Source organism: Mastigoproctus giganteus, chromosome 5 (genome assembly GCF_048544385.1).
Source record: "Mastigoproctus giganteus isolate SK-2022 chromosome 5, ASM4854438v1, whole genome shotgun sequence".
Classification (NCBI taxonomy): domain Eukaryota; kingdom Metazoa; phylum Arthropoda; class Arachnida; order Uropygi; family Thelyphonidae; genus Mastigoproctus; species Mastigoproctus giganteus.
Genome location: NC_143579.1, coordinates 192,932,326 through 192,958,771, shown reverse-complemented (window position 1 = coordinate 192,958,771; position 26,446 = coordinate 192,932,326). Strand labels below are relative to the sequence as shown.

The 26,446-nt window shown below is 36.1% G+C and overlaps 1 protein-coding gene across 1 annotated transcript in view; it reads right to left on the bottom strand.

Moving 5' to 3' along the window:
- LOC150085960 (dynein axonemal heavy chain 8-like) overlaps positions 1-26,446 on the bottom strand; it is a 1,559,705-nt gene that overhangs the window by 1,336,425 nt on the left and 196,834 nt on the right. The window contains exons 13-14 of the mRNA XM_090374756.1: positions 14,053-14,139; positions 7,896-8,068 (exon numbers count right to left, since the gene is read on the bottom strand). Coding sequence (XP_090230882.1) covers positions 7,896-8,068; positions 14,053-14,139 — 260 coding nt within the window. The remainder of the gene's footprint in view (positions 1-7,895; positions 8,069-14,052; positions 14,140-26,446) is intronic.

Sequence of the window (26,446 nt, the reverse complement as noted above, 5' to 3'; positions counted from 1 at the left end):
TAAGAACTGACTTCACCAGAGGGAATGTTGTACCTTGCATTCTTGAAAATTAAAGAAATTCCAAATCCTCATAAAATTGGCTTTTCTATATCAGTTACCTCCTCCAAACCTTTAGTGAATGATCATATGGTAGTATCGCTTGAAATCAGCAATTATATCTGGGCAATTGGGCTCTATGATTGAATTTCAATTGCAGAAAAGGAGCTTCATCATTCCATTTCAACTCCATCTCGCTAATTCATCTCACCAAGGTTGTCCAGTGATCCAAAACACCGAAAATTTGTAATACTTTCTGTGCAAAGCTATTTTTGCTGAAGTAAATGTTTATTACAGGAGAGAAATGGCAGCAGAACTATTACTGAAATAAAACTATGCTAACCCAAGATAACTGTTTGACTTCAATCTGCAAGAAACTAAACTTTTTCAAAACTCTTCAGTTTTTATAGTAGTGGCAAACAATTATCAGATTCAAACTTGAAATTCCAAGCAACATTGCCTCCCAGAAGAAGTCAGTTGATTCTCAGTGGCTATGGCCCAGAAAATTCTTGTTCATAATGAGACTAATGTTGGCATCTTCCATCCCAGACCCATAAATATTTAAATTTTAGAATATTTAAATATTAAAATATTACAAAGTTTCTTGTAAAATCATAAAGGACAAAATATTTTCATAAATATTAAGAAAAAAATTTGTATTTTGGCATGCATACATTAGACAAGGTTGAGAAATATGCTTAACACAACATTTGGAATAGCGCTAAGCCATTTTGTGCTCCATATCATAAAAGAAAAAATAATTTCATCCGAACAAACAAACAATGAAATGCTCCATTTTACTAAGTTTATTATAATATTATTACTATTGTTTATTATCACACCTTCAATGGCAGGTGGGATGTGCTTATCAAAAGAGGTATGATACAGCATCTCATACTCTACAAGGATTTCAGCAAGTTCATTGTAAGCACGTACTATCCTAGTTGCTCGATTTGGTTTCAGGAGCTTAAGATGTGGCTGTAAAGAAATTTCAAATGGAAAAAAAAAAAAATATATATATATATATATATAATATCCATTTAAATTTCAATATTAAAGTTCATTCATGTACAAATATCATACGTCATGATGTAAAAAAAATAGTATAATTTATGTTAAATTTTCACAATAATATTTATATTATTGTAAATTAAATATATTATGTTTAATTTAATATAATATAAACAAATCTAAAGTTATATATAGATTACTCAAAAAATTTCAGTATAATTTAATGACATTAGAAAGCACCACACAGAGCTAGCGGGCACAGATAAATATAACTGTCAAAAAGTTTATAAAACTATTGTTGGACGAGACGACTAAATACTGAAAGGGAGGAAGAGATGCTGAACAAAATTAACATAATTGATTATACACATGAGAAGTTACGGAAGCCTTGGGCATTCTTTTAGGCTTTTAGTAGATGATTATACTGAAAATGGTTTGGTAGAGAAATCATCATACTTGAATATGTAAAAAAGCATGAGGGGCTGATAGGAACACAAAAAATCTGGACAGAAAACCAAACCCCTATCTATTATAATATCAACAGATTGGAGATATGCAAATATCTCCAATGATTTATCAGCAGATTGGAGATATGCAAATATCTCTCCAGTTCACAGAGAACTGGAAGGACACCAGTTCTCTGTGAACTGGACAGTGGGGATGGAATTGTATGAGAAACACAGCATAGCTTTCTTAAAAGGAAATCATGTATGAGGATGTCACAAAAGAACTGGTTGCAAAGAATGATCTGACATGTATTTTGAGTTAGGGCATTTGAAACCAACCCACATGAACACTTTTTATATAAATTGGAACAATATGCTACTGGTTGGAAGACAGTAAGATGAGTAAAAGGGTGGATGAATGATAAATGACATGGGGTAGTTATAAATGACTATATTCCTGAATAAACTTGGATTTTGAGTGGAATTTTACAATGTTTAGTGCTGAGCCCCTCCTGGTGTTTCTGATATTTGTTAATGATCTTGTTCTTAATGATAGAACACTTTGATGTTAAAGTCTGCTGATAATAGAAAAGGTGAGCGTAATAAGCAGTTGTAAAAATGGTAGTTTAAATATAATATTGGAAAATATAAGCTTCTGCATTTGGGTAATAATAATCATCCTAGAATACCTTATTTCTTGGGTAGCAGCAAACTTAAAATATTTGAAAATGAAAATGATAGATGCAACTGCACAATCTGACAAATTTCTCTTAAAGCCTGCTAGGACAGCAAATGATGTTTTATCTATGATGTATAGGAAATTTGCTATTAGAAAAAATTAGACAATTATTCCATTACATAAACTGTAGTTAGAAACAGTTGATGTACCCAAACAAGATAATCAGGATTACTATTACAAAAATACTGGTATGTATTTTTATGGCCATTTTCAAATCAACTGAATAATTTATACAAGTCTTGGTGAAGCAGCATACCTTGTTTGCTACAGTTCAACACTTCTCAACTTTCCTTTCCCATCCTCAAAACCCTGACATCAAACCTATTAGGCCATCATCGTTTTTAACAAATAATTATGATGTCCAGAAACACCAGAAAACTTAGCACCAAACCTTATGGAACTCCATTGAGGACACTGATCAACTCAGAGCAATAGCCATTTATAACTACCCACAATATCCTATCATTCAGTCAGCATTTTAATCACTACAGTAATGCATGTCATTCCCATAAAATGACATGCTGTTCCAATTTTTACAAAAGGCATCCATGTGGGATGGCATCAAAAGCCTTACTCAACTCCATATATACACTCACAAGCTAAAATGTTATGACTACCTACCTAATAGCTTGCTGGGCCACCTTTTGTCATGATAACCACTTGCACATGACCTGACACTGGCTCTATGAGACTACAGAAGGCACCTTCAAATATCTTAGACCAGCTGGACAGGACAACTAGTTTGGCAATGGAGCAAGGCACTGGCATGGACTAGCAAATGCTACATTCCACCATATCCCACAAATGTTTGATAGGATTAATGTTGGGGAATTGGGTTCCAGGGAACATACAAAATGCTTGGACATGATCCTCAAACAATGTCACAATGTATGGTTTGAGGATCTTGTTAAAAGCATCCAGTGCAATCTAGATACATGATCACCACATAGGACAAAACTTGGTCTGAAACAGGATCTAGAGTTGAGTGTATGGGGATGAGGGGACCCAGTGATGAAAACATACGCCCCCCCCCAAACCAGGCCACTGCCTGATTGCAGATGTTCACTTACTTTCATTCAAATATGCACCCATCCATCAGCACAATGGAGCTGGTAAGTTGGTTCATTAGAACAGGGTTTCCCAAACTTTTTTATACATGCAGAGCCCCACATCAGAAAGAAAAAACATTCTGGATCCTTAATAAAAAAAATACACTAAAAATAGAAACAGTAAGTCACTAACACCAAATCATTACATATGTAACATGTACATCAACAGTCCAAGGTCACTCAGAAAAGGCCAAATTTAGTTTTTACTTTTAGGCACAGCATATTCTGATTCAATTTTATAGTTTTAGAAAAAAATATTAACATTCTAAAATTTCCTTGCGGAGCCCAAGGGTTCCACAGAGCGTAATTTGAAAAAGGCTGAATTAGAGAAGGAAACTCTTTTCCAGTCGTCCAATGTCCAGGAATGGTGCACCTGTGCTCACTGCAGGCAGAGGCATTAATGATGATCAACATGGGCACAGAACTGAACAGGCTACCTATTCTGTATGCCTATCCACAAGATCATTCACTGGATGGTGTACTTAGACACATTTCTCTCTACATCCTTGTTGCATTCTGCCCTTAATCAAGGGATCATGATCTGTCTGGGACAACACGTGCCAACTGTGAACCATTGGTGGTCTCCCCATCCCAGCATGTTAGGTGCTTGTGTGTCCCTCTCCTTGGATCATTCTCTCCACACCTTCACTATGGTACCCCTTGAACAGCCAACAATGCCTGCAGTTGCTGAGATGCTGGTCCCTGCCATCCTAGTGGTGCAAAGCATTCTGCACTGGCAGAGGCATTAATGATGATCAACATGGGCACAGAACTGAACGGGCTGCCTATTCTGTATGCCTATACACAAGATTATTCACTGGATGATGTACTTAGACACATTTCTCTCTACATCCTTGTTGCATTCTGCCCTTAATCAAGGGATCATGATCTGTCTGGGACAACACGTGCCAACTGTGAAACATTGGTGGTCTCCCCATCCCAGCGTGTTAGATGCTTGTGTGTCCATCTCCTTGGACCTTCTCTCCACACCTTCACTACGGTACCCCTCGAACAGCCAACAATGCCTGCAGTTGCTGAGATGCTGGTCCCTGCCATCCTAGTGGTGCAAAGCATTCTGCACTGAAACTCCACCCAGTCCTTCCCTTCCCCACTTCATGGTCTTCATACTGATGAATTGACAGGTACTACCTGTGTATATGCTGTGCCTGTCAGTAATGTGATTCCTAGGTGCTAAGAGATGTCTCCACTAGTAAACGCTTGGGTAGTCAATGTTTTACCTCATGAGTGCACATGTATGACAATATTATTCTCCATATCTATTTCCTTCATATAATCCTAATAATACATTAGAATAGTTAGATATGATTTTCTTTTACAAAAAGCCATGTGTGTGTGTGTGTGTGTGTGTGTGTGTGTGTGTGTGTGTGTGTGTGTGTGTGTGTTCCTTATATAATTCAATTCCTGTTCAGATGATTCTGCAATATACTGTTAATCATGGATTCCACAATTTTCCCACTCACAAAAGTTAAACTTACAGGTCAGTAATAATAATCATTTCACCATGGATACAACTCTTTTTTAAATGGAGATACTTATTATTATTATATTATTTCTCCCTGATTGGGGGTTCCACCTCGTGACGGGTATTGCTACCAAGTGCACAGGGTGGTTCTTGTTATGTCTGGTGTCACTCTTGGTCAAGGAACTCTCTGACTATCCTACATGTTCAGGATTGCGACTTTTTGGAGTTCCTTGTAGGTGTTCACTGGAAGACCTATTGCTCTAGGCTGTTATGTAGGGTCTTTGGCACCATACCAGTGGTCGACATGATGATCGGGATGGTCATTACTTGTTACATATGCCACATCTCTTTTTACTTTCTTCTTTCTTGTTACTTCATCACAATATCCAATCAGATTCTTCAGACAATATTGCCTCTTAACAAATCCATGCTGTTACTACAGTATAATTACATCCCTGTCTAAATAATGTCTGTAATGGTCATGCATTACTCCTTTAACTCCCAGAAGCTCTTCAATATTATTTGTGTCACCTTTTGATTCCCCTTTGTGAATTGAGGATAGATTCACACATCTCGAGTCCATAGAGACCCCTCTTGAATTCAAAGATGCTCCCATAATTATGGCTAAGGGTTTGCTTACCTCATTTTCTGCATCCTTAATATAACTGGATAGATCCGATCCACCCCATATGTCTTTCTTATGCTTAATTTCAATTTCCCTTCCACTTTCCTCTCAGTTATCAAAGATATCATTCAGCTCTCTGTTAGCTTTTGATGAACTTCTGGCATTGCTCCTCTCTAAAGATTCCCTCATGTATGAATGCAGATGCAAAATACCTATTCAGTTTGTCAACAACCTGACTAGGATCAATAACAGTTAAACCATCAACATCAAGTGGAACAACATGATTTAACCCTTTCCTTCTACTATTAATATAAGTAAAGCAGTCTTTGCTGCTTTTCTTGGCATTCTTTGCTAGAGATTTCTCATAATCTGCCTTAGCTTGCCTAACCTCTTTTGTGATGGGTTGCATGATTACCCCATGCATTTTTCTTCTCTGCCACAAGTCTCACAGTGACTTGTTGCAGAGAAGCCTGGAACGGTATTTCCTGGTTGGTATGAAAAACTTAGTAGATTCTATGATTACTTCCCTGAATGTTCCCATTTAGCAGTTGCCGTTAGTAACATCATCAGATGGTGTCTCCGAATAGAATTTAAAAACTGTCTGAGACCACTGCTGTTACTCTTATAAAAGCAAAAATCCTTCCCTTTTATCTTTAAGTAAATCCCACATCAGCACAATCTGATAGCTGCTGATCAGAGTTTTTACCTGTAGATTCTTAATTATTTTTGAAAGAGTACCCTACCTGTAAGTACTCTTTCAAAAATAAAATAAATGAGCATCACAATATTTTAGCCCCACCTTGGCAAAAAAACAACAAAAAAACCCAGTAAATTCCACTTTATATTTTCCTATGGATATGATATTAGAGCACTTCTTCAAACAGAAGCAACAAACCGATTTCGTCAGCCATAACTAGTGTTAGAAGAATTCAAACACTATTCGATGCAGGGTAGAAGTACAGATGGTTGTTGTGTTTTGTGCTCGTCAGTACGGATTAAAGCTCGTGAGTGCATTGGCAGGACACACCAAATTTTAAATTGTAAGTTATCCTTAGTTTTGTTTTATCCAGAATATTAAAAGTTAATGATTTGCATAGGTGGTGCTTTTTGCTTTGATATATTCTTCACATTTAATTTCCAGGTTCAATTTTTTTTAGCATTTAACTCACCAGCCACAAATCATCCTATTTAAAGGTATAATTGTGATAACAGCTCCACATTTAATATTCTCTAATCTTTGAATAATCATTTACTTTGTTGGCATTTTGAATAATAAACATTTTTTTCTAATATATGCATTAAGAAGCCAGTCAAAACTGATAAATTACATCATTCTGATATAACTGCTATTGAAGTTTGTCTTTGTTTCCTCCGGCGATTTTTTCTCTACTGTTCATCCTATTATATGAGTATTGTCAGACACATGCGACATACACTGAATTTAAAAGTTATTGAATAATATAATAATATGATGATGATTACTACTAAATATGTACTTCCATGACATGTTAATAGCTTTACTTTCTGCAAAGACTGGCCAAGTCTGGTCTTGCTCACACAAAAGATATGGTATACTGTGGTATATATGGTACACTTTTCATAATCATAAATAACTAAAATCCAGGAGTTCTGTTTTTCAAAAAAAAATATTTTGGAACAGCACAAAAATGAAATTGTTGATCTTCATAAGAAAACATCAAATACTACTTGAACATCTACTTGTGATTTCTACAGGGCCGGCGTAAACTTTTGCAGGGCCAGGTTGAAAATTTGCGTGGGGCCAAAAAAAGAACACCTAAATAAATTATTTATTATAAACACATTATTACATGTTATATAGGATCATAGAATATTATTAAATAATTTTTCTGGCTTTTTTCGTTGCAAAGGCTTTAATTACATCATCAAAATTTATGGAATTTGCTACCTTGCTTTCGACAGACAAAATAGCCAGAGATGTAAAACGTTCTTGGCTTACTGCAGATCAAAGGTAATTCTTAATTAATTTTAACCGCAAAAAACTATGCTCGGCAGAAGCTATGGTTACTGGGGTTGTCAACATTATTTGCAAAGCAATTAATAAATTGGGGTATGCTTCTGAAAGATTGCTTTTTATAATATATTTCATTGTAAATGTATTGAAGATCGTTCGTGCATTGTGATTTGCTGAATTAAATGAGACCAATCACAAAATCCATCTGCCTCAATGAAACATCACTTGTAGAAAATGATTTGCAAGCAAAACAGTATATCTTATCTTTAGACTTAGAATAAATTAGCCATCTTCGTGTTTTTCTTTGTCCATTCACTAATGTTCTTGTAAAATATGATGTAGAAAAACTTCTTTTGTGTTCATTTTTAGGGAAGTTAAATTGGCTGACTTGTACAGGACCATGTTTAACTATAAAACTTACTATTTTATTTGTTCTTTCAGTCAGCCACATACCAGGATCTTCATTGTCAAAATTCCTATCTTTTTCTTCCTCAGGACGGTTTCCAGTGTTTTCACAATTTTTGGTGGTAAATTCGATTGTTTCTCTATTATCGATGTCTTCCATTTCTTCTTCAGAATGATTCCTGTTTTCTCCTTCCTCAGGATGGTTTTCAGTATTTTCACAACTATTGTTGGTGGAAATTCGATTGTTTCTCTATTACTGATGTCTTCAATTTTTTCTTTGGGGTGGTTTACACAATCATTTATAGGAAATTGTGTTGCGTTTCTGTTGTTTTCAAATTCATCTGTTTGATCTGTATACGCGTGTTCTTCAACGTCATTTGGTCGTCTTGTTTCAATAACAGTATACATAATACTGTTTGTTTGAGGCTTAACATAATCATCTCGCTTCTTCTTTCTTTTCAATTTTTCAGTTCCACACCCATGTATTTTCTTCCACAATCTCTATCTCAGCTAGCCATACTGGAACTGGATACTAAAAAAATTATAATTTACAATTTAATTTAAAAATGAAAAACAGAACTTAGCATAAAAAATTTATAAGTAGCAGCTATCAGCAATAAATTTCTCACAATGTCACAACACAACTAATTAACGAAATGAATAAATAATCATAAATGCAACATGTAATGCATAGTGCACGCGCCCAAAAGACCAGTCATTCAGTTGTACAATTAACTGATCATCACGACGTCATATATTTAAAATACATGACAAACAAAATACAGTATTTTGTTCGTCTGGTCGTACGTAATGACATACTGTTGCAAAGTGATTTTCTAGTAGGTTGAATGGTGGGAGTTCGCTTTGCTAGTCGTTAAGTGACACGAAACATCAGGGGAGTACAGCAGCAGAAAAAGCGCACATATTTGTAAGTTGTAACGTGCCACCTTAGAAAGTGCGAGGCGGGTTCCGGCGAATGCGCTGCACCTGCCTCGCACCAGTGCTGGATTTCTATGCAGTGATTTCAAATAAAGAATGTCATTAGCATCACTGACTATTAGGGATGCAGATGGTCTAGAAAAGGAATCGCAATCAAATCAACCAGATACATATGCAGATCATGTGACTGATACAAATATTTTAACTTCTAATCCCACTGATGACATTGTGTTCCTTAACAAAAATAATGCAATGCAAATGGAAGATTTTCTTAAAATAAAACACTGAGATTCCAGAAAATATTTCACATGATGCTGAGAATCACAGCTTTCCATATTATCTCATAAAAAAGTTTTATCAAATGGCAAAATGTGCAAAACAGATTGATGGTGCTAGAGTAAAACAAAAGAATCATAATTTTCTGTTCCATATTATCTAAGTAGAGCAGAATCAGACAGGTCAGTTCTCGGCAGTCCATCAGGTTGGGAAGCAAGGTTGGTGGAAATTGAAAGACTGCAAATTGACTCATGAAAATCCAATTATACATAAAGATAATAATGGTAATTGGAAGCCAGCAAGTAAATATATATCAAAGTCTATGTTGAGATCTTTACTTTTGAAAGGCTAAGAGCTGACCTGATTAAAGAAAACTTCCAGCAAATTCCAGACATCATACTTTTCTTATATGAGTTATGTTTAGCATTTTAAGCATTAGCATTAGTAGTGGCATAGGTTGCAAGAAAGCAAGCTTATGCAGCATCAGCCAAAAAAACCCACTCCCATTTCACCCCTCCGTTTGTTCGAAATACCTATCCAGCTGAGCCTTAAATTTATTTAGGCTATCAACTTCCACAACAAGGGATGGAAGTCTGTTCCACCAACCAACTACCCGCTGGCTAAAGGCAAATTTCCGCACATCTATCCTACATCTGTCTTTCCTCAATTTGAATTTATGCCCTCTCAGGTGATTATTCTGAGCAAGAGGAAGAATCCCGTCAGCATTGAGCATGCTCAAACCATTCAAGGCTTTATACACCTCTATCAGATCACCTTACCGGTGCCTAGTCCCCAGACACTGTAATTTGCAAAACTTAAGCCTTTCTTCATAAGAGCAACACTTTGTTCCATTCACTAATCTTGTTGCCGTTCTCTGTACTCGTTCCAGCAGCTCTACATCCATCTTGATATGAGTCCTCCAGACCTGTATACAGTACTCAAGGTGTGGCTTGACCTTTGCCTTATACAAGGGAATAATCACCTCCTTATCCCAGCTAGAAAAATTCCTGTATATCACTGACAAGACACCATGAGCTACTCTTGCAGCCCATCTGCACTGTTCAGAAAATTTCATATCTGCCTGCACAATTACCCCTAGGTCCTTTTCATTCTCCACCACTATCAGTGTAGAGAATTTATTTAGTAACGTATCAACCACAGAGTTGATATGTTAATCTGGGGTTACTATGTACCATATGTAGTAATTTACATTTGTCAATGTTAAACTTCATTTGCCACCTCTCAGCCCATCTGCTCAATATTTCCAGATCCTGTTGCAGCAGCACTGTCAGTAGAGTCCTTAACAACCCTGCCAACCTTTGTATCTTCTGCAAACTTGGACATTAACCTTGATATACCATCATCAATATCATTTATAAATAAAGAAAACAACAATGGACCCAACACTGAACTCTGAGGGACTCCACTAATAACATTTCCACGATGAGCAGTGTCCATTGATAACCAATCTCTGTCTTCTCCCCCCCTTCAACCATCCCTTTACCCATAGCAGCAATTTGCCTCCAATGCCACACTGCTCCAATTTGTGCAGCAGTCTTCCACGTGCAACAGTATCAAAAGCTTTTCTAAGATCCAAATATGTAATATTAAAGTTATTCCCTACATCCAGTTCTTTTGTGACTGCATCATAGTATCCAATTAAATTGGTCAGACAAGACTTTCCCTTAAAAAAACCATGCTGTGTCCGAGCTATAACTGAAGTCTTGTCTAGTGATCCTGCAGTGCTTCTTTAACCAGTGCCTCCATTAATTTTGCTGGAACAGAAGTTAAAATCACAGGTCTATAATTACTTGTGGCAGCCTATGATCCTCCTTTGTGAATTGGGGTCATATTTGCATATCGCCCATCAATGGGTACCTCTCCTGAGTCAAAGAAGCTCTCATAATTATAGCTAAGGGTCTGCTCACTTCCTTGGCAGCCTCCTTTAATATAACTGGATAGATCCCATCCACCCAGGAGCCTTTTTTATGTTTATCCTCAACAATTTCTCCTCCACTTTCCTCTCAGTTATTACAAAATCATCTAGCTCACTGCCAGAGTTAACTTCACCTCTGGCATTCCCCTTCCTGAATAACTCCTCATGTGTGAATGTAGATGCAAAATACTCATTTAGTTTGTTAGCCACCTGAGCAGGATCATCAACAGTTGAACCATCAATATCCAGTCGACCAATCTGATTCATCTCTTTCCTTCTAGACTTTACACAGCTAAAGAACCTTTTTCTGTTTTTCCTTGCATCCTTTGCCAAGAATTTCTCATAATCTGCCTTCGCCTCCCTAATCTCCTTTGTGACTTGGTTACAGACCAACTTATATCTATCATAGGCTTCTGTGTCATGTGTTAATTTGTATGTATCCCATGCATGTTTCTTCTCTGCCATATGCCTCATCAGTTCATCTGACATCCATTTAGGCCTAAACTTTGAACAATATTTCTTAGTTGGTATGTAAAGCCTAGTAGCTTCCAAGATAAATTCTTTGAAAACTTCCCATTTTGATTTGCTGTTGGTAACATCTTCAGTTGGTCCCACTGTATAGAATTTAAATACTGTCTCAGACCATCGTATTTGCTTTTATGAAAGCAAACCCCTTCCCTTTACCCCTGATGGTAATTACCTCTTTGAGTAAATCACACTTCAGCACACTGTAATCACTGCCACCTAGTGGTTCCTTTATCTGCAGATTCTTAATGCACGAAGAATCACTACTGATAATCAGATCAAGAGTATTATTCTCTCTAGTTGCCTCCCGAATATGCTGATGTAGAAAACAATCATCCAATAAATCCACAAAAGACTTGCTAGTGTGTGAGTGACCAGCCCCCAAATTCCAGTCAATATCTGGGAAATTAAAATCCACCCCCCCCCCAATTATAAGACTATTTCCCTGTACAGTTTCTTATTATACTCGTCAGAGTCATTAGGGCTATAGCACACTCCTACTCTCAATTTTATCTCCCAATGCTTATGTAACACCAAACTGACTCCACACTACACTGTCCAGCGATGTCGACCAGCTCCACTTCCTTGGATTTTATGTGTTTTTTAACTAATAGCATAACCCCTCCTCCCTTCGTATCCTGTCTATCCTTTCTGTAGATGTTGTACTCCCCAAATTTCAGTTCTGCATTCCTTATATCTGTGTGACACCACGTCTCTGATATCCAAACAATATCTACCTTTGATGTTTTCAGCAATACCTCAAATTCATCAAATTTATTTACCAAACTCCTAGCATTGGTGTACACGCAAGTATACATGCACCTGTTCCTATTCTTAGCTACCCTAACACAACCCATGTGTTTACTTGTACCGCAATGACTCCCAGCACTCTCTGAAAAACAGTGCATCTTGTTTTCCAGGCTGCTGCTCATTCCAATAGAAGCAGTGCAAGAATCACTTTCACCTCTGCCAGTGGCTACTGTTATTCTATTAGTCCTTGTAACCCCCAAAGCTAGCAGTTTTCCGATCCACCTAACACTGCCTCGATAGCATCAGAAAATATTCTTGCACCCTTTCTATTTATGTGTATCCCATCCCTGTAGAAGTAGTCTCTCCTTTTAACAAGTACAGACCAGGCTGAAAAAAATTCTATCCCTTGAGCCTTGCACAATCTTTCCTGGGCCAAATTAATAGACAAGGCTCTCAATCATATACTCCCTCCTATCGTGTCTGGGCAGAATTGCAGACAATTTCAAATTCAAACCTAATTCATGGTTTTTTTTCAACAGTGACCTGTACTTGTTAAATAATTCTGCGGTTCCAACGAGCATATTAGAAATACATGGACTGGAAATGTTCCTGAAATTGCATTACTTAGTAAGTACAATCCAATTTAATACAATCAACTGAAAAGATTTCAAGAATCACAGGAAATTCTCAATGTCTCCAAGTTTTGCTCATTTATTCAAAAAGGAATTTGTTGCTCATTTGTTGCCAACCTTTGCTCATTTATTCAAAATGAATTTGTGGATCATTTTTTCTTGAAAGAATCCTTCAAGAAATTCGAAATTCCAAATATTTTTCCATCATCATCGTTGCTACTGCAGAATGTTCATACAAAGAACAAACGTGTTCTTTGTATCTCATTTTTCCCCTTTGTTTTTCATTCAATCTGTGAAAATAATTGATAATTCGAAGTTTCTGATTGAGGAACAATTCATCAAGTTTGATTCTTTCACACAAAATCAAGGAAAGAAAATTGCTGTATGAATTCGAAAACTTCTAGAAAGTTTGAACCTTATTCAACAAATGTATTGGGCAAGCATATGATAATGGAGCTAATATGGCAGGACAGTATAATGACATACAAGCTGTTTAGCTTGAACCTAAAACAAATTTTTCATTTCATGTTATATCAAAAACAAGATGATCTCCATGAATTGATGCAGTTAAAACCAGTTGCAAAGACATTATTTGATATTCGAGCTGCTGTGAATGAGGCAGAATTTTAAACCTTCAGTAACATATGTAATGAATTAACTTTATTAATTAATATTTGGTACATTTGAATGCATTCTTTTATCAATATGGATTGAAATTTTAACCTTAATGCAACAAATAAATTTATTAATTGAAGCTTGCAATGCAACTCGGGATGTCAAGCTGAAAAACATAGAAACCTTACTTCAACAATTTGACAAGTTCATGGTGAATGGGGCAAAATACTTCCAAAGTCAAAGGAAACTGCAAGAAATTCCAGAATTTCATTAGAGTTTCAAAAACAGTGCAATGCTGAAAAACATTACAGAATTGATGTTTTGTTTTCTGTATTAGTTATTTGGTAATATCTGGATTGACATACAGTTTTGAATCTCTGCACAAAATCTGTAACTTATATGGAATCCTCCAGACCTTTCAGGATTTAACAGATGAACAAATAAGTCTCAGCACAAGTGTTACAAAAGAAATATGCTAGGGATATTTCAACGTGTAATATGCAATGAACTTATTTTTATAAAGAAAACTTACAGAACGAACTTTAGTTCAGAACTAACTCCAGATAATTTCCAGAACATATTGGGAGCTAATGTAATGGAGTTGTTTCCAAATTTGTTTCTAAGTGTTATGGAAAAACAAAAGTTGTTTATGCATAGAATATTTTTGAGTATACCCACTTAGAATATTTTTGAGTCTACCTGCTTCTGTTGCTTCCATGGAAAGATTTCCATGAAGAGAGTGAAGAATTTTAACAGACCTAAAATGTCTGAAGAAAAGTTTTATTGATTTTATTCATATATATTTATGACTTTTGGGGTTGGATGGGGTCCAACATTTATGACTAGCCTGGGCCCCATCTCACCTCTCTCAAGCCCTGGTTATATTTATCACTGTCATTAAGCCTATAATTAAGCCATTAAGCCTATAGAGTCAGATGAGATACACTTTAAGAGACTGAGAGACACTGTACTTGAAGGAAACACCATACCCGATTTCAAGAATGCTGAAGTTTCTTATCCTATTGCTTGGCAGCAAAGCATTTGGGGATTGTAAACTGAATCCCTTTTAGTTATATTATAATAAAATTCCCAGGGCATTTTTTGGGGAGGGGGAGATTGTTAAGAATATGCTGCCAATCATCTTGAAGTCAAATCTAAACCTGACTCAATTGCTAGCCAGGCTTAGATTTGATTTTGTGCTTTCAGTAGAATAACACTACTTCAAAAATAAACTTGGCCTTTAAACTGTCAGAGGATAAAGAGTCTGACATTAAGTACAGACTAGTGTGTAATCAACTGAATCAGGAAGGGTTAGGTAGGGTTAAACCAGATTATGAAAAATTTTTCATTAAAAGTACAACGAAAAGCAAAAGAGAACTGTTTGCATACATTAACACTAGAAGGAAAGGGATGAACCATATTGGTCCACTGGATATAATTGGCATAACTATTGATGATTCTATACAGTTGCAGATAAACTGAATAAATAATTGGGAAGAAGTTTTTATATGTAAGGTTAGCAGAAGTCTGTTTTTGGGAGTTAAATGATTTTATAATAACAGAAAGTAAAGCTGATGAGAAACTGCTACAGCTAGAAGTAAATAAGGCAACTGGGAGTGACAGAATCTATCCAATTATATTAAAAGAAGCAGCAAAAGAGAAAAGCGACCCTTTCGCAATAATTTTGAGAGCATCCTTAGATTCAGAAGTACCTGCAGATTGGAGATATATGAATATATCTTATTTTGTCACAATGGAGGTTCAAAGAGTGAAGCTAAAGAAAGTGAAGCTTCTGTAAAGAAAAAAATAATGGAACCATTAATTAAAGAATTAATGCATGATATCTTTATAGGAGTGGAGCCATAAGGCAATCAGAAGTATGCATTTGTTACAGCAAAATCATGCCTTACCAATCTGATTAGCTACTATGAAGTTGTCACAAAAGAACTGACTGCAAAGAATAACCAACTTCATACACTTACATTTTCAGTGAGCTTTTGATACTGTATCATGATTGGTGTATAATAATCATACATGTATGGAATGGCCTCCGTAGCCGAGTGGTCAGGAGTGGGAGTGCAGTGGCACACGCTCTGAGTAGACCGGGGTTCAAGCCCCTGAATGCTAAATATGGTCAATCAACCTGCACTGGACCATCGTGGCAGATTATGGTCCATTTCCCTCAGCATGAATTGTTGAGGAGGCTTCCATCCTGCACTGGGTTGATAATGGCTGCAGTTTCCCTTTTTAATCATATATGTGGAGCAATGTGTGGCATTAGGAGAAGTTACTACTATGGATGAAGTGATAGGAGACAGTGGTTATAAATGGGCACTGCTCTTCATAGATTAATGTTATTAGTGGTGTTCCTCAGGATTCAGTGCTGGGGCCCCCTTACTGTTTCAATATTTATTAACAATATTGATGAACATATTTCAAGTTCAACCTTAGTTTGCTGATGATAAAAAAGGTATCATCAGTGGGGGGGTAAGGATATTTTTAACATTGATGAAATCCAATTATGAAACACATGATGGTTAGTGATAGTAATCAGGGTATGCAACTTCAAAAGGATACACCTAGATAAACTAAGCAGATGGGCAATGCAAGCTACTACACTGTAGTAGGTAATGGCAAAAAAAGAAAACAAAACACACCAATTTAAGCAGTACTAAACTCAAGAATAATCAAAAACAATAAATAATCAAAAAAAATTTTTTTTGCATGATCATTTGTATCCCACATAACTGACAATTTAACAGTTACTCTGTATATCATATAACAGATATATTTAAATAAAGTTAAACAATAAAAAACAAGATTTTTATTTACTTTGGCTATCAACCAATGCATAGTCAATAGAAGATAAGTTACCATGGCTGTACAGTGATACCTAAAAAAAACTTTCTTCAGAGTCAGAGTTAAATAGTTAATACAGTGATGAATCTTTGGGGGGAAAACTCCTTAAGCTTATCCTTGCTTTGTATGATATCTAAGTTCTCCCCCCCCCTCACATTCCTCAAAGATGGTTAACTTCTCCAAAAGCTAGAATTTCTGCACAACACACATATGCACATGCTTTCTCTTTTTACTAGTTTTCTTGGGGGTCATAATGACATGCTATAAGTCAAGATAAACTAAACATGGGAGCCAGTCATTTTTTACCCCCCCTCCCATTAAATTGGAAGTCTGTGAGATCAAGGTCCATAAAACTGGGCTTTACTGTAATTACTGTTACTAGAAAAACTGGCAACCTCATTCTTGAATACAAAACTGTTGCACTATATTTCATTGCAAGCATATATTCCAAATCTCTTGTATCACAAACTATCAATGAGAATGTAATGCACTTGCTGCATGACTGACAGCTAGAACAAATGGCCAATAATTAATAGCCACAGACTATATAAACACTACTGATAATATTTTGTCAGCTTTCCAGCTAACATGAATTAATATATGGTAATTTGTATATTTCTGTAGATTTTTATTTATATATATATAAGATATAATGCATAACTGTAATATCAAAAGTCTTCGAGAAAAATTGTGCAAAAAAAAACTGTAATATCAAAGGTCTTCAAGAAAAATTGTGGAAAAAAGAAAAAATTTTGCCATCAGAAGGTACAAGAACAAAATGAAAGATGAGTCTCCCATTTAAATTAGAAGAGATAGCAGGTCTGTACTTCACAACAAATTGGTAATGGTTTAATTTAAAAACAATTTATAGATGAAAAATTTATATTATAAAAGATTATGGTAAAGCAATAAATTTAGATTACTACAACTTGCTTTCTGATTTTTTTTTTTTTTTTTTTTTACACTTGTTAAAATTACCTTCAGAATTTCCATTGGCTCCTTAATCTTTTTATATAACATTTTAGCCCAAGCAATTCTTCCAGCAATAGGAGGCATACTACGTGGTATTATTGGCTTTAACCTAGATTTATTATATAGCTGAAAGATTTTTTATAAAACTAAATAAAATTGGTTAAACAATGCAATCTACTATGCATGAATAATCAAGAAATAAAAAAAATATATAATAAATATATATCTGACTATGTTCTCCTATTCTAAATGGCCATCAAATTTTACCCCTGAAATATTTTTCTGATAAGAAAAGAATGACTAGGAACAGCAGAAATTAAAATGATCAAGTGAATGGGAGGAATGTCATATTGTCATAATTATGAGAGCATCCTTTGACTCGGGAAGTAACTACGAACTGGAAATGTGCAAATGTATCCCCAATTCAAGAAGTAGGATCAAAAGGTGACACGAGTAATTACAGACCTGTTAGTTTAACTTCTTATTGGAATCTCTCCAGTTAATATAACTGGATAGATTCCAGAGAAAATAATGGAGTCACTGGTTAAAGATGCACTGCAGAATAATCTTGATAAGACTGCAGTTATAGTTCACACAAGCATGAGTTTGTGAAGGGGTAGTCTTATTTGACCAATTTGATTGAATACTATGATGTGGTCACAAAGGAACCATGTGGTCGCAAATAATAATTTTGATATCATATACTTGTATTTCAGAAAAGTTTTTGATATTGTTGCACATGGAAAACTAGTGTACAAATTGGAGCAGTATGGCATTAAAGTCAAGTAGCTGCTATGGATAAAGGGATGGTTGAGTGGGAGAAGACAGAGTATTAATGAATGGCATTGCTCTTCGTGGACTAATGTTATTAGTGGAGTCCTCCCCGGGTTTGGTGTTGGGCCCATTGTTGTTTTGTATATTTATTGATGATATTGATGAAGGTATATCAAGCTTCATGTCCAAGTTTGCTGATGATACAAAGGTTGGCAGGGTTGTTAATGACAATAAAGACAGTATGCTACTGCAACAGGATCTATAAAAGTTGGGCAGATGGCAACTGAAGTTTAATATTGACAAATGCAAAGTATTTCATATGGGTAGCAGTAACCCCAGAGTAGCCAACCAGGAAGTGTGTGGTACTACACTAGAGTAGAGGAGAATAAAAAATACCTGAGGGTAATTGTGCAGTCAGATATGAAGTTTTCTGAGCAGTGCAGACAGACTGCCAGAACAGGTCATGGGGTCTTGACAATGATATACAGGAATTTTTCTAGCAAGGATAAGGAGATGATTATCCCTTTTTATAAGGCAATGGTCAGGCTACACCTTTAGTACTGCATACAAGTCTGGAGGCCTCTTTTTTTTTTTTTTTTTTTTTTATGGAAACTCCAAACACAAGCGGTATTAGAACCTATAGTACTTAGTACTGTGCTTGGGTTGGAAGTTGAGAAGACGAGAGAAGATATTTGTTGAAATTAGACTTGAACTTCTGTCGACTGAAAGAGAAAACCAAGGTTTTTAGATGCAGAGGAAGCAATATTTGTAATGTGCTTGTGGGAAGGATATAGAGTTGCTAGATTTGCGATTTGTACAGAGTGAACAGCTGTTTGGAAGAAAAGTAACACCGAGAGCGAAAGAGAAACCAGGTTTTTAGATGCAGAGGAAGCAATATTTGTAATGTGCTTGTGGGAAGGATGTAGAGTTGCTAGAACGAGTACAGAGAAGGGCAACAACACTGGTGATGAGAACAAAGGGATGCTCTTGCCAAGTTCTGCAAACTGCTAGAATCATCTGGAAACTAGGCGCCTGTGAGGTGATGAGACTGAGGTGCATAAGGCGTTGAATGGTTTGAGCAGACTCAATGCTGATGGGAGTCTTCCTTTTGCTGAGATGACGAACGTGAGGAAACTCAAATTAAAGAAACACAGTTGTAGAATATATGTGCTGAAATTTGCCTTTACCCAGCTGGTAGATCATTGCTGGAACAAACTTCCATCTGTCGTTGTGGAAATTGACAGCTTAAATAAATTCAAGGAAGAACATGACAAATTCTGAGTGAATGGATGGGAAGGGTGTGCTATTTTTTTGGCTGATGTTGTATAAGCTTGATTTCTTGAATTATATATGCCTCTGCTAATGCTAACAAGAAATATATAAGATAGATGGAGATAAACATGACATACAAAACAGTACCACATGATATCTTCACTTTAAAATGCTACATCTATATTCACATTCTTTTCTATACACTACACATTGATCTTATACTTATTTGTTTACAACTGCAATTTCACTTCTTACTTTGCAAATGTGATTTTGCTTATTTCTGATTACCTCCTGTTCCCTACCACCTGAAACTACAAAATCTCATCTACATACTGTATAACAAAGCATATATGTTACTCTTGTAGATTTTATAATCTAGATGAGGTAAAAGAGAAACCTTGTGTATATGTCTTGTTACACATTAATATCATATTTCTTCAGCATCTTATAGGACAACACTGACAAATCAAATTTAGTTCTGCACCAAATATACAAAAAATATAGCATAACAAACACAGTAAAATTTATACTCTAAGATATTCAACATATCAGTTCAAAAACAAGAACAAAATTGAAATGAAATTTGCACAACTCTTAATTTGAGAGATGAAGAATGAAATTGAGTAGAAATTTCCATTTTTTTTTTTTTTTTTTTAAATTAGTATTAACAAATGATACAAGAAAGCATAGTTATATTACATCAATGTATTCAAACTGTCAGCTGGCTGAAAGCAAATTTCTATACATCTATCCTGCAACTATCCTTCCTAAATTTGAATTTATGTCCCCTCTGTATGCAGTCTAAGCAAGAGGAAGAATGTCATCAGCTCCGTACTGACAGCATCCTTCCTCTTGCCATCAGCATTGAACTCACTCAATCCATTCAAGCCTAAAACTAGATCTCCCTATGGTACCTAGTCTCCAGATGCAGTAATTTGGCAGAAATGAGGAGTTTCCTGGTAAGAGCATCTTTTTATTTCCCTCACTAATCTCATTGCTCTTCTTTACATCCATTCCAAAAGAACCATAACGTTCCTAAAATGAGACCTCCAGACCTGTATGCTGTACTCAAAATGTGGCCTAACCATTTCCGTATACAACAGGATAATCACCTTCTTATCTCTGCTGCCACAAAATTTAAGCATTTCATTGATAAAATTCCATGAATTTCTACACCTTTTTGCATCATTACCTAATTACCTTCATTAACCACTCGGCCAACTTTCATATCATCTGCAAACTTAGACATTAAGCCTGATATGCCTTCATCAATATCATTAATAAATACAGAAAAGAATACTGGGCTCAGTATGCTACTGCAACATAGCTGCAGTAGCATACTGAGTCCTGAATAACTCCTCTAGTAACAGCAGTCCAAGAAATGCAGAACCACTCGTGTCTTTTCTCTGTCTTCTCCCATTCAACCATCCCTTTATCCCTAGCAGCAACTTACCTGCACTGCTTGCATTTGTACAGCAGTCTTAAGTGAAACAGTGCAATAGCTTTTCTAAGTATATGAGGTCAAAATTATTCTCTGCATCAGTGTCCAATCAGATTGGCAGACAAGATCATCTCTTAACAAATTCATGATGTGACTGCAGTATTGCTGCATTTAGTATTGCTGCCTTTAGCCAGTGACTCTAGTATTTTCACTGTAAAAGAAGTGAAGTTAACAGGTCTGTAATTACTCATGTCACCTTTTGATTCCCCCCTTTGTGAATTGGGGATAGATTTGCATGTCTCCATTCCTACGGGGGAAGTATAATAATCTATTTAGGTGCATTCATATATATGGAATGGATACCACTTATTGTGATCAGTTCACGACTCAGATAAAGTGAGAACAATAATTAAAATGCAGCTGTTGTGCATTTTTTTTTTTTTGATGCAGAGCTGAAATGTGTACATAAAGAAAGCATTAAAATCAAGCAACATAAAATACTTTAATTGACTGCCCGCTGTTTCTTTGAGAAAGTCTTCAATAAAAATAAACTGTCATAACATTTCTGGAAATCCATACAAATCATTAAAAACAAATCTTAATTAAAAATAATTAAAAACAAATAATGAGAATATAAAAATCAAGAGTTAAAAAAGGGTTAATGCCCCTACTATAAAACAGTCAGTCACTTTCTTTCTCAGAGAAATGTCACTGATAGCTATACAAAATATAAGAAGCAAAATCAGAACTAGCCACACAATGTGCCACAGTTCATGAACAATCAGGATGTTATGAAATTACCACTGCACATGCATAAACTGTGATAAGGAAAAAGCAATAACATAACCTGAAGACTGAAAACAATAAACTGTGTTTTTTCGATGTATTTTTTATATATCATCAGCACCGCACCAAAACCACGAATGTGTAAATTTGCCACTTTTTACCTAAATGCATCCTTGATCAACTACACCCTGCCAAAGATGCATATGTGTATTTCAAGGTCAAGTGGTTGAAAGTGTTACATGCATTTTCACTTATCTGTGAAAACAACACATCTCACCATGCAAATTCACGAATGTGGCACTTTCAGTAGTTTGGCATGGTAATTACTGACAGAGCAATTCTCGAAAGTACCACTTTCATGTTTTGTTTTTGGCATGTACAGTAGGGTGGGGGAGGCAAGCTACTGCATGCTGTTACATGTACAGTTTTGTTTGTCTCAGTTTGCCAATTAATATTACCATTTAGTTGTCTTTTGTAACATCTCATTTTTGCGGTCAAAAGTAAAATTTGGAATAACGAGCACAAGAATGCAATGTGTTCCTCACTTCAAATGGAATCTGATTTGGAAGATGAAGATTGCGATCCTTTGAATGACTTTGAAGTTTCAGACAACAATAAAAACTATGTACCCTCTGATGATGATAGTGACTCATCACTTATGGCTTTGATGCACATGTACTTTTTAAAAATTACCCTCAGTTTAAAAACTGTTAGACAACATTTTTTGAGCCAGGGCATTCAGAAATGGTGTGACTCAATGCACTCTAAAGTTGAAAGAAAAGCCGAGTATGTACTCGTGTATGTCCCTGAGGGATGAGCACAAATAATTAGAGGCTCAAACCTACACCATTCTGTGTAAATATCATGCAATGCAATGACTTTTGTGATTTTACTTTTCTCGCCAAACAACTTAAAGGCACTGTTCCTTGAAGAAATGTCTGTTGCCTTGAATTCCAAAAAGGACAGGAAGGGCATATCACAAAATTTTACAAAACAAACTACAAAGATGAAGTTATAAACCTAAAAAGAAGTAAAGGAAGATCCAGCAATCAGCAACCTAACCTTCCCAAAGTCTATATATCTCAAGCAAAGTAAAGATTTAATGAAAATGTTCCAAGATTTGACAACACTGAAGGAGTATCACAAATTCTATTTAAAATTAAAAGCATCATAAGGGATATTACAAGCACCAGATTTAAGTGAAGAATCTGAATATGAAGAAGATATTGAAAAATAATTTATACCATCTTGTATGTTATTGTAATTAAATCTGTGTTATTAATATATTTTTCATTTATTTATATGTATATGTTATTCTAACCTCATTTTATTAAAAAACTATTCATTTCTGACAAACAAAAATGTGTTAAAATTTTTTTTTTCACCTTTTCAATTCTTTATGAATCTCACAAACTTTCAAACTTCACAACACCAAAACTGCAAAATAATATGGATTAAAAACAGCATCTTTGGAAGGTAATTATAAAACAACATTCAGTTACATAACTTAAAAACTTGATTTTTCCAAAGTCAAAAGAATCTTTAAATGCGTTTTTCTCAAAACTTTTTTTTTTTTTTTGCAGATTTGTGGTTTTGGCGTGGGATCAATGATATGTCTGATCAGGAGGTCATAAAAGTGATAACATTATTTGTCTGTATTTTTACTCAACTCTCAGTGGATGGATTTTCATGAAATTTTATATTTGGGCCTTTTAGAAATATCTGTTGAGCCTTTCCATATTTAATTAAAGTCAAGTAAATAGAAATCTGGTAATTTTTTTTTTTCACACAATCTGTATATAAGTAAAAAAAAAATTTATAAATTAAATGTACTTTTAATGCAATATTATTAGCTTTAGACAGTCCATACAGACTTTGCACATCTTGTTATGTAAGACTCATGGATGTGGTATCTCTTTCTTTTTACAGATACATACAGTATATGTATATAGAAAGAAAAGAGACTTTAAAAAAGAGCATATGAGACAAGAATAATAAACATTATACAACTGTAATTAAACCGAATGGCTAAGTTTAGAGACCATAAAACTATAGTTTTATTAAGTGTTCTGTACCATCATAATCTTAGTAATAAATTGAGGAGATAACTAAATTTACTTTTCACTTATATTAATCACAGACTCATGGATGTGGTATCTCTTTCTTTTTACAGATACATACAGATACATAGAAAGAAAAGAGACTTTAAAAAAGAGCATATGAGACAAGAATAATAAACATTATATAACTGTAATTAAACCAAATGGCTAAGTTTAGAGACCATAAAACTATAGTTTTATTAAGTGTTCTGTACCATCATAATCTTAGTAATAAATTGAGGGGATAACTAAATTTACTTTTCACTTATATTAATCACAGAAAAAGGAAAACAAAATCAGTTAATTTATTTAAAAAAATGAACATGCCTGAAATGTAACATACTGCATATACACTGAGTGATCACTGAATTATGACCACCCCTAGAAAAACTGAATGCGACCCATTGACCACGTGAGGTATGATAGTGCGCAGCTAGTCAACTTACATAGCACAGATAAGGTGTCAGTGGTTCAGTAGGTAGAAAAATTCTGAGAGTGATGGATAAAAGGAAGGATTTTTCAGACTTTGATAAAGGGCAGATTGTGGATGCTCAATGAGTTGGTGCCTCGATTTCCCAAACGGCTGAGCTAGTGGGGTGTTCGAGAGCTGCCATAGTTAAAGTGTACCAGGACTGGCTTCAAAAAATGATCCAATGGCAAAACTGCAAAGGTCAGGGAAACTTTGATGTTAGAGGTGAGCGCCGGGTCCGATGACTCGTACAGGCAAACAGGCACAGCACTGTTGAAGAGTTGACTACCCAATACAACATGGGGCCAACCTGGAACAATATTTGGCATGACCATGCATTGCATGCTCACACATATGGGCTATACCAGCAGACAACCCCTACGGAATCCTCTCCTAACCAAGGTTCATCGGCGTAAAAGACTCACCTGGTGCAAAGAGCATGTAAGTTGGATGTTAGAAGACTGGAAGAAGGTGTGCTGGTCGGATGAATCACATTATTTACTCCACACCGTGGATAATCATGTACGGATTTGGCGTCAACAACATGAGTCTTTGATCCATCATGCATGGTATCAAAAGTGCAGGCTGGTGGAGGCGGTTGCATGGTGGGGAATGTTTCACTGGCAGGAATGGTTTGAGTCCCTGGTGCATGTGGAAAAATGTATCAGTGGTCTCCGCTATCATAAACTGGTTGATGACTGTGTACATCCCACTACGTTATACTCTTTCTCTAATGGCGATGATGTCTTCTAAAATGATTATGCGCCGAGCCATCGGGCACTTGTTGTGCAGGAATGGTTTGAGGAATACAGTTCTGACTTCCAGCATATCAATTGGCCTCCAAACTCCACCGATATCAATCCCGTAGAGAACTTGTGGGACACTATGGAAAGGCATATCAGAAGTCTGGATACACCAATCACCTCCATATACCTGCATTGCTGACCGCATTACACACAGCTTGGTTGCCCATACCTCCCCGAATGCTTCCGACATCTTGTTGAATCAATGCCATGTCGGATAGCTGCTGTACTGAAGGCAAAGGGAGGACCTACGAAGTATTAGGTAGGTGGTCATAATTCAGTGATCACTCAGTATAGCATTAGCATTAGTAGAGGCATTTCATGCAAGAAAGCAAGCTTATGCAGCATCAGCCAAAAAAAAAAAAAAAAACACACACCTCTCCCATTTCACCCCTCCGCTCATTCGAAATACCTGTCCAGTTGAGCTTTAAATTTGTTTAGGCTATCAACTTCAACAACAAGTGATGGAAGTCGGTTCCATCACCCAACCACCCGCTGGCCAAAGGCAAATTTCCGCACATCTATCCGACATCCGTCCTTCCTCAATTTGAATTTATGCCCTCTGAGGTGATTATTCTGAGCAAGATGAAGAATCCCATTGGCATTGAGCATGCTCAAACCATTCAAAGCCTTATACACCTCTATCAGATCACCTCACCAGTGCCTAATCTCCAGACTCTGTAATTTGCAAAACGTAAGCTTTTCTTCGTAAGAGCAACCCTTTGTTCCATTCACTAATCTTGTTGCCCTTCTCTGTACCCGTTCCAGCAGCTCTACATCCTTCTTGAAATGAGGCCTCCAGACCTCTATACAGTACTCAAGATGTGGCCTAACCATTGCCTTATACAAGGGAATAATCACCTCCTTATCCCTGCTAGAAAAATTCCTGTATATCATTGACAAGACACCATGAGCTACTCTTGCAGCTCGTCTGCACTGCTCAGAGAAATTGGTCAGACAAGACTTCTCCTTAACAAAACCATGCTGTTTCCGAGCTATAGACTTGTCTAGATGCAGTGTTTATTTAACCAGAGCATCCATTAATTTCCCTGGAACAGAAGTTAAACTAACAGGTCTGTAATTACTCGTGTCGCCCTTTGTGAATTGGGACCACATTTGCATATCTCCAGTAAATGTGTACCTCCCCTGAGTCCAAGGAAGCTCTCATAATTCTGGCTAAGGGTTTGCTTACTTCCTTTGCTGCCTCCTTTAATATAACTGGATAGATCCCCCCACTCCAAGTGTCTTTCTTATGTTTATCTTCAACAATTTCTCCTCCACATTGCTCTCAGTTATTACAAAATCATCTAGCTCACTGCCAGAGTTTAATTCACCTCTGGCATTCCTCTCCCTGATAACTCCTCTTGTGTGATTGTAGTTGCAAAATATTCGTTTAGTTTGTTAGCTACCTGAGCAGGATCATCAACAACAGTTGAACCATCGATATCCGG